A 10,320-nucleotide genomic window follows, 5' to 3' on the forward strand; every position below is an offset into this window, starting at 1 on the left:
CTCTGCTACAGAGACAGGCTAAGACCTGGGACTGTTTAACCTGGAGAAGGGAGACCTTAGAGCAGCTTCAAGTACCTTAAGGGACAGCAGGAGAGGGAGAAGAGTGATAGGACAAGGAGGAATGGTTTTAAACTGAAAAAGGGTAGATTTAGTTTAGATATTAGGGAGAAATTCTTTACTGAGAGGTTGGTGAGACCCTGGCACAGGTTGCTCAGAAAAGCTGTGGATGCCCCATCCCTGGAAGTGTTCAAGGACAGGTTGGAAAGGGCTCTGAGCAACCTGGGACAGTGGAAGCTGTCCCCAGCCAAGGCAGGAGAGGTTGAACAAGGTGGTCTCTAAGTCCCCTTCCAAACTAAACCTTGCTGTGAGTGTGAACCAGAGCAGCCCTGTGGGCAGTGGCTTCTGTTTGTCACAGCTAAGGGGTCTCACTTCATCCCCTGCTGCTCCACTCTGGTCCCAAATCACATCCTCCTGCTGTATCAGTGGGGATGTTGGGATCACAGCAGAGCAGCTCCAGCCCCACAGGGGTTGCCAGCATCACCCCTGCTCTGTGCATCACAGGCTTGCAGAACAGTTCTGGGGAGTTTATTGCTGCAGACACATCTTTCCAGCAGTTCAGCCTGAAATTTGTGAATCCTGCTATTTGTTCTGAATCCATTCCCTGTACACTGCAGGCAGCCCACTGAGGGTGAAATGAGGCTGACGGGAGAGAAACAGACTCGGTGATTTATGGATCCAAAGTTAACTTCTGCACTTGGAACAGATGTTAAGCTCTTTCCCATGGGATCCTGAGGAGAAAACAACAGAAATTGTAGTTTTTTTATCTGCTATTGATGAGGCTGCTTCTCCTGAGAAATATTATTTAAGTCTTTTAAAATGTCTTATTGTAATGGAACACTGTTCTTGTCAAATCAGCTAAAGATTATCAATGGAACATCATTACTCTACAGGGTACTAATTCACATCTCCTAAAATAAAGCACAAGCATGGGGAGGAATGGAGGAACAGGTAGATAAGCCCATTCCCTGTATAAAAGTAATACATTCTTGTTTATATTCAGTGTTCTGGAAGGCAAAATTAGCCTTTGGGATTGCTTTTAATTATATGAAATTAAAATGTGTTTGGGCATGCCAAACTTTTATCGTTCATAATGAGTTTATTGAATATAATAATTAAGAGCTCAGTAATTAAAACTTTAAAATTACTGTTATTTTATTTAATATAAATGATAAATCAAAGATTTCATTTGACTTTTTATAAGTTAAAACTAGGATGTGTCAGAAACATCAATCTTAAATTTCATATTACAGTAATTGCATGTTAGTCTTCAACTACTGGAGTTGTATGTGCATAAAAGCATTTAACAATTCAAAAATATTGCCTAAGTGCAGAGTTTAATTTAATTTACTATAACATGTATGGTTTTAAATAATTTATAACAATAATTATTCAAGATTGGCTGGGGATTTTTTGCTTTTTAGGGCTGCTCCTCCAAACAAGCAATGAGAGCAGTTTCTGCAGTGGCTCTACAGGATCATATCATACAAAGTCATCAGCTGTAGGATCTTTTAACATATTCTTCTGTGTCAAGGACAAGGAATATCAAGAACTTTTACGAATCCCATGAATAAAAGAAACAGTCAGAGTAATAGGAGATACTGGACTAAGAAAAAAAGAGCACAAAAGCAAGGAAGATGCAGAAAACAAGGATCTTCTTGACCCCAGTGCTCCACAGCTGACTTAGGTAAACCATTCTGATTTGTAATTTTTGTTTTTATTTAAAATAAACTGAGATGGGAGCTAAGCTTTCTGTTCAGAAGATGATTTAATGCAAACAGCATGGTATCTTGTTTTAAAATTTATCAAAATTTAGCAGTTTAAGTCATTAGGTAAAAAATAGGATTGCCATCAGCGGCTTAAATGTGTCTTTTCATATCTGAAATGCATTTAAACATTATTCTTGTGACAATGAACGGAAAAAGATGAAACTAGTGCATCTTGATGAAGACATTCTTTATTAGAAGCAAGAAGTAATTTTAATATTTATTTAATGTCATTACTTTCTTTACATTTTATTTTTATGAAAACATCAGTGATTTTCTTACTGTATTTAGTTGGGGAAAGGTTCTATCATTAAGCTTTTTTTAAAGTCTATTTGAAATGGTCTGGTTTATTCCTTATTCTGTAAAAAGACATTTAATAATGCTGCATGAAATGTATTCTTTGTTAATATATACCCAGCTTTGCTCAAAGTTAAAAAGGTTTGTTTTTACAATGGTCCTGGGGCTAAACCAGGGAAGAATTAACACCTGTAGCTAAATACCTTTTTCAAATTTAGAAGCAAACATGCAGCAAGATAAAAGTCACAGATGTGAGGGCTTGGAATGATGCCTGGTGAGAAAACTCACTTTTAAATAGTGTTATAATAATACAGTTGTGGAGCAGCGACAGACAAAATTGCTTAGAAAAACAAAGCCAGGGAGCTCTTAACAGACCAGGAGATCAAATGTGCTTCTTGCCTCTCTGTATTTCCCTTTTCTAAAGATTTCATCACTATTTTTGCCATGAACATCTTGTGTCCATCTTTTCTGTTGCTTTGGTTAGGCACTACTTAAAGAACCTGGCTCCAAAATTTTCAGTTTTGAGTGTAACAAACTTTCATCATCATTAATAATTGTTTTATTTATTCTTTTTCCTGCAAATGCCCCTTGGCCTCCCTGAAGATCAGGCTGGCTTTGTCACAGGAACTGTCACAGCAGTCCCAGCTCCAGAGGGAACACATTAAACCAGGGATGCTCCATCCAAGCACATCTGCCTTTGGAACCCGCTGAAGATTCAGAGGGAAACTTCAGATAGTGCCCAACAAGGGAGTGTAACCAGTGACAGGACAAAGGTAATAAGATGAGGTGATTAGCACTACATTTACATGGTTATAGTTCTAAAGGTGGCAGGGTTTTTTCTTTGGTTCATTCTGAAGAGAGGATAGCAGTGGGAAAAACAGAAAAGAGGTATTGGGGTTAAAATTAACATCAATAATGAGTGATTATGGAAGCTAAAGGCTGAGGTGAAAAAATGCAGCCCAGGTGTGAGCATGTTTTCTGCTGTTATTAGAAAGACTAAGTATTTTCTCTTTAAATCACAGCACTGACTGAATTTTCCCACACAAATATTTGTGAAAGGGATTTAAAAGACTGTGCTGAAATACATTTTGAAATTTCAATTGTTCCTGGGTTTTACTTTGTAGTATTTTCACCAATATTCTCATATTATTTCAAAATGCATCTGTCAAATTTTCTCTTCCTTAAAAAGTATTGTGTGGTTTAAACATTAAAACTGCAAAACAACTTTGAAAATGTAATTTAATGGAACATTTTCTTCTTGATTTTATGGGTAATCAAACAGAGTTTCACAGGTCTGTGTCATTCATTTTTTTCAATAGCAGCTTGATTCCTAAAATCCAGCAGTAATAGTTTAAAGCTTAATGTATGTAAACACTTAGATAAGGTATTTTTTAGGATAAATAACTTGGTTGTAAATGGATGTGTCAGTAAATGGGTTGGGATTTTAAACTTGATGCATAAGGATGAAAATTCTTGGATGTCCTGAGCTGTGATAAATGTAGGTTTTTATTGCTTGTATTTTTTCAAAGTGCTGCTTTGCAAATATCTCCACAGAGCCCTTTGCTTTGACCACACATCCCTCCTTGTGTGTCCTGCCACCAGTTTTCCCTTAGAAACTCTGCTGTATAAAAGTTTTCCTTCAAAACACCTGTACAGCCTGTCTCTCACAAGTGTCCCATCTGGTTTGTATTATTTAGAAATTCAGCTTTGCTGCCAATCTCTTCTTGTTTGGCAGTTTGAATAATCCATTTGTGAAGGCTTTAAATAAGAATTTTCTCTTACCTCGGGGGTATACAGAAGGCTTTCCATAAAGCCATCTCATTTTCTTCCTTAAAACAGTCTCTGACCACAGTGCTTGGAAAGAAATCAAGATCAGGCGTTTTTTATGTTGTGATAGTGCTGTCACTGCTTTGCTTTCTTGTTCACTCCCCCTGTACCCAGATTTTCTCATCACAGAGGCCATCACTCGACAGACTGGGCTATCAAAATGGGACAACAAAAGTGACAAGGTGGGGTCTAGGTGAACCATGCAGGGAAATCACTCCCCACATTGTTCCAAAAGCATAAACTGACCCAGTTGAAACCTCAAAGCTGTTGCTCTAAAACATGGATTCAAATTGATTTATGTTTGAAGGATGTCATGACCTCACAAGGAAGTGGGTTAGGCAGATAGTTCAACTAAAGGGAAGACAGGATCCTGATAGATCCTTTAGTACCTCTCAAAAGTTCTTTTAAAAGATCAAAGGCAGTTTGTGCAAATTTTAGATGATTAACGATATACATCTGTAGATGGATGAGCTCAGAAGGAGAATTTTAGCCTCAAAAATTAACAAATCCTGCCCTAGAATAATGAGATCCTTGAGCAAGGGGATCACCAAAACCCCATGACTTGCTAGGAGTCCTTTTTTCTTCATGAGAAATGAGTTTGGATGCACAAGCTGCCTGATGGGGGTTTTGAAAGCTTACACAGAACAAATATGTGCTGCATAGTACTGTCAGATTTATGCAAAGATTGTGGTATGAATGAAAGAGTTTACCCTTTCCTTCCCATCTAGGACTGAGCTCTCATCTAGGTGTCATCAGCTTGCATTGTAATTATTGTAATTATTGTAATCATTCTATGTCACTCTTCCTTTCTTGTTTTATCAAGCACCATGAAGGCCTCACCATGGACTCAAGTTCCTGGCTTGTTACACAAACCTTGGACATTTCTCCGTGGATTCTGCTCAATCAACACAAGCAGCTTCTTCTGGTCTTCCAAGATGATAAATATCTATGTTCTGCTAGCACGTGTTTTTACTGCTGAGGTACTGACACTGGACTTTGTCTGGCACTTGTGGGGGCAGGCAGGAACACTGTAAATATTCACATTCATTGCTGGAGACAGACAAGCTCAGTTGTAACAGTGACAGTATCACTGGCCTCTTGTGACCATATTTTTGTCTCTTCATGCTGTTTATTCCTCTTTCTTATGAATAACCTCGTTAAACTTCAGAATTTTGCAGCAACGGCCACAGTTCTTTTATTATACTACTTGATTATTTTTTAGGAGTGTATAAATGCAATGCAGAGGAAAACTTCACAATTATGAGATTTTATTTATACTGATTACTTGAAATTATGCTGTTGTTACACTCCTTAGTTAATCCCATTTTAAAGGCTCTGAAAAGTATCAAAATAAATTCAAATTACTCAGCAAATAAAAATGTACATTAAAAAATCCTGTATAAATCCTGTATGTAAAGGAGGTTCTGATAATTACTGAATAGCTAATCCATTAATGGTTTAGGTTGGAAGAGACTAAAAATCATCCAGTTCCAACTCCCTGAAATGGGCAAGGACACCTTCCACTACCCCACATTGCCCACAAACACATCCAGCCTGTGCTTGAACACTTCCAGGGATGGGGCAACCATATCTTCTCTGGGCAACCTGTGCCAGGGCCTCACCCCCCTCCTAGGGAAGAGTTTCTTCCCAGTATCTAATCCAAACTCTCTTAGAGTTTGAAGCCATTCCTCCCTTGTCCTATCTCTCCATGCCCTTGTCAAAAGCCCCTCTCCAGTTCTCTTGTAGCCCCTTTAGCTACCTAATAGTAAGAAATACGTTGCCTGATGGTGCTTTGTCTGATGAGAGATTTATATGAAGTATCTGTATAAAGTATTTCTAAGCAAATGCATTATTAATGAATTTCATATGAAGAAAATCCATTGTCTGTAAAGGCCAATGGGGTTTATTTAGTGATTTGTTGTTATTGTTGCTCAGAAATCAGGAGTAGTTGAGCACCCTTCCTTGTCATTTCCTGCTGAAGAATGGGTAAAAAGAAAGAGATCCACACAGCAGGGAAAATCCAGTGTTGTCCAATATTCAGGAAGGAATCTGCAATTCAACACAGAGTTCAAATACAACTGAATACTTGCGTGGACTCAGAGTTGTATTTACTTATTTTCCTGAGGTACTGCTGAAAGTCATCAGCTGGAGGAAGAAATGAAGGAAAGATTCTACTTTTAGTCACCATTTAGCATTTAATAAGTGGACCAACTCAGTGGCCAACTCTGATACTATTTTGAACATGACATGGTAGAGGAAGATTGGTAATATTTATGCACTTCTGACATTATGACAGTAGAGAAGCCTTTTTACCTGTTCTTGCAAAGCAGGTATAGGCTATTTTCTGCTTCAAATAAACTTCTGTTAGATATGATTCTGGCCTTCATTCATCAGGTAAACATTTGCTGCTTGTACAATTCAAGATATTGTTTGTCTTCTCAAAAGCTTTGTTAATATCAGATGAGTACAACAGTTATTCCTGTTTGGAGAACAAAGCAGGTGTACACCCAATGCCAGACAGTCACTTCCTCAGGTTATTTGATGAAGTGCCTGCATTTTACCTTGATGGCCTGCTCGATGCCCATGTGTAGCATGGACATAAATACATCCTGCTCCATTACATTCATTAATCGAGCATCTTGAAAATATTAAGCAAAAGAGACAAGTGACTGATGGAACGGAGAGCTGCTTCAGAGAGGTGACAATGGTAATTAGAAGAATTATCCCAATTGCTTAAAAGTTTCTTTCCACAGTGCATTTTAGGGTAGTTTTTCTACCTGTTCCCCTTTTAAATTTTTTTAGAAGACCCTTCACAGCCAGGTCTGTGCTGTGAGTCCAAGTCTTTGAGTAATTTCAGATACAGGGCTGTTGCTTCTTTTAATACCAACATCAGCTGGAGGTGAACAACTGTCCACAGACAGGTGGGAGAGGTCTGGAAAGATCTGCCAATTTCTGGCTACCCTGAAAATCTGAAACTTCACAAGAGGGAGCAAAAAACAGCACTTATTAAAAAGGTTGCTTTATATTTGGCACAAAAAGGCAAATGCCTCTGGAATTCTTTTTGTCCTGGGTGTTTCCTTACCTTTCCTCCCTCAAGGGAAAAAGCCACAGTATCTGCAAGCTTGCCCTGCAGCTGACTGCTGGCCATTAATCCTCTTGTGGCTGCCAGCTCAAGGGTGCTCGCTGCTTGTTCTGGGCTTCACTCCTTCCCCACTTTCCCCTTCCCCTAAGAGCCAACTGCTTTTTTTGTCCAGCTCTGTATCCTCTGTAAGGATGGAGATCATCAGCATTTGGTGGGAATCTAGGTCAGATAAAGGTGAAGTTTTCTTGTAGCCTGTCAGCTTACTCTTTTGTTCTGTTGTATGCCAGAAACGCTGCATTTGATGTGCATCACTTCTTGAAATGTAATGTCTCTGCTGGGAAAGGGGAGAAAAATTAATCAGATATAATTTTAAATGTTTGGTTTATAATTTTTTCCTTCACCCAGTAGCAGTTGCCATTTCTTGCTTTCTGCCACCCCATGTGTTGTTAACACAAAATTCACAATTTCATAAAATAATTTTATTTTCACTCAAAAGATCATAGTAATCACAGAAGGAAACTGATGACCTTTCAGAATTTTTCTTGTCAGCATTTTTTTCCTTTTCAGCTGTTAGAATGCTTTAAAGTCAGGTTTGGTTCTGGGGTTGTTTTCTTTCCTTTGAAAAAACAGGTGCTGCATTCATGCTCCCATGTAGTCCATTAAGGGAGTACATTTTTATATAACTATTCAAGAACATAATACATGAGTCTTTTAATTAAACTACCTAAGTGACTATCTTAATGAATTAAATGTAATCATCTTGAAAAGCAATTTTGATTCCAGATTTTTATGGTAAGAAATATAATTTGAAGCTATTTTATGATAAAGCACTTTATTCTTTTTTACAATCTTTTTTAAAAGCACATGGGAAAACATAGTTTGCAACTGAGCTATACAGAAGTATATTAACCTGGAATAAGTTAATCCATGAAATTTCATGTGAATTTGTGGAGACTTACAAAATTCTCTTAACGCTTTAATTTTAAAAATATGCATGTTGTAGAGTGTTCATGGATTGATTAATTAACTGGTTTTACATTCTGTAATCTAGCCTGTTTTATCTGTACCAATGAAATTAAATATATTGTAAGCAATTATAATTATAATTATTTTTTCAGTCATGCCTAAAAACCTTTGAAAAATTTACAGGTAGAAAGTTGTCCTATGTGTAGAAAAGAGCAGTATCAGACCAGAGAAAGACATGATGGGGCATGCTTAGTAAAACTGAATTAATTAGGTAAGCCTTACTTCTGCTACAGGTGTGTCACCAGACAGTATTTATTTCTTAATAATGTTCCAAATTCATTACACTTTTAGTAAGAAAATAGACAGAATGCATGCACTAGAAAAGTTAAAGTTCAAAAATAATGTATTAAATCACTGTTTCATATAAATAACTAAATTATAAAAATTTGCGTTTCCTCTTCTTGAACAGAATTGTCTTAGAGGATTTAAGCTTCCTGGAGGGGATATATTGTTAGAAAAGAGTCTAAAGACATAAGGGAAGCAGTGCCTCCTAAGGATAGAAAATTAAGAAAGCAACTATTTGATAAAACATTTTGCTGTATTTGTTTCCTTGGTCTTTCTCCTTAGGGCGATTCAGCTTCCTTAAACCAGAACTCCTGATTATCAGCTCCCTCCCTTTTCACTTATTCCTTCTCATTCACACTAAACAGGCAGCACTGGAGCCACTCAGTTGTTTTGTCAGTCAGTTCATTCCATCCTCTTCAGAACCAATGCAAAATCCTTCCCTGCAGTAGAGAAAAAGAATTTGAAGGTGACTGAAGAACGCTGATATTACACTCAAAAGTGCTCAAGCCCTTAAGTTTGGAATAAATTAACCTGTCAGTGGATTGTGCCTGTTCTCAAGGAACATCACTGGAACAGATAACACTTGGATTTTCCTGCTGTCTGCAAGTCTGGAGAAGCAGATGGAGGCTTCTTGCCAGGTTCCCATGTGCCCAAGCCACCATGCAAAGCCATGGTACAAGGTCTCAGCAACAGGAGGCTGGAGAAGGCTCCTAAAGCTGCAGCTGAATGTTGTTGGTCAAAATTTCTCTCACTGAACTTCAGGTGGCTACAGCAGCAACCCTCCAAGCTACCTGCCCTGGGCTGGCTTTAGGGACCTTGCCTTTGGTACCTGGCTGGCCACATTTCAAAAGCCACAGGAAGGTCTTCATCCAACAGCGTCCACAAAGATGCCTCAGCAGTAGGAACTTGTTCTCACATGTAACACTTCAGGATTTAACAGGGAACAAAATGGACACTGCTTTTCCACCTTCTATTAAGAATAAATTTATAGAGTATCTTCATAATAATTAGCCAGGTTAGAATAAATTCAGTGCAAGCCGTGATTAAAGGATCTGCACTTATTTTTCTTAGTGGATTTCAAGTGGGAACTGTAGATGAGTTTTCCTGCTGTTCACCCTGACACTTTAAAGTGTTGGTTAATTAAAACATTAAAGAAAGTTTTCACAAGGAGCTATCCATTTCCAGACACTAAAAAGCTCTTCTAAAATAGAATTTGTTTCTCAAAATTGAACTGTGCTTTTTAAATGTCACTCCCTAAACATTAGCATAATCAAATGGTATCACAGTAGCCAAAAAAAAAAAAACCCACAATTATTTTTTTAATAACCCTACTGTCTCTGGAAGGATCATAAAGGTTAAATGTCAAATTTCATATGCTTAAATAAATATCACAAAATAAAAAACAAGGTCTGAAATATTAGGACTAGGAAGGACACATAGTGCTTGTTTCAGGGTGCTACGGTAGCCCTTATTACACCTGGCATTAAAATTTTTAATAATCTAGATCAAAGGAGATAAGAAAGGTCACTGAAACCAAAGTAGGCTACTTTTTAGCACTCCTATACACAGAGAGCAGGGTGTTGCTTCAGCATGTTAGGTAGTGAATTTCTTTGATCCTACCTATAAATGTCACTCTGTATGTCATTTAATTGTGGTATAGCCTTTTATTGGTGCAATTAAATCTTTTCTAATGCATTACATTATCTCCAGCTCTGCTAAAAATCCTGCCATTGTTTAGGAAGCGAGGCAAGTCATTGTGAAATGATGCAGTTGACTTTAGTTTCTTCCTTCCCCCCTCCACATGATTTCTCCCAACGATTTTAATTTAAATCTCACCAAACAGTATAATGGTCCTGGAATTTGTTTAGTCGTTTGACTTCCTTTATCACACAGAGATGGTAAACATTCTGTTGCTAACCTGAAGTGGCTCCAAGCAGCAAAACTAGGAGGATATTAAACCAGTAAAAGCTTATCAACAGA

The 10,320-nt window shown here is 37.8% G+C and overlaps 1 protein-coding gene across 1 annotated transcript; it reads left to right on the top strand.

Moving 5' to 3' along the window:
- Window positions 1-996: 996 nt before the first annotated feature.
- RNF32 (ring finger protein 32) lies at window positions 997-9,242 on the top strand. Its single transcript, XM_072925202.1, is given in 8 exon segments — window positions 997-1,008; window positions 1,482-1,619; window positions 1,622-1,741; window positions 5,862-5,975; window positions 8,148-8,185; window positions 8,187-8,266; window positions 8,465-8,593; window positions 9,103-9,242. Coding segments are annotated over 8 exon segments (771 nt in total).
- Window positions 9,243-10,320: the final 1,078 nt, after the last annotated feature.

This window comes from Taeniopygia guttata, chromosome 2 (genome assembly GCF_048771995.1).
Source record: "Taeniopygia guttata chromosome 2, bTaeGut7.mat, whole genome shotgun sequence".
NCBI classification, from domain to species: Eukaryota; Metazoa; Chordata; class Aves; order Passeriformes; family Estrildidae; genus Taeniopygia; species Taeniopygia guttata.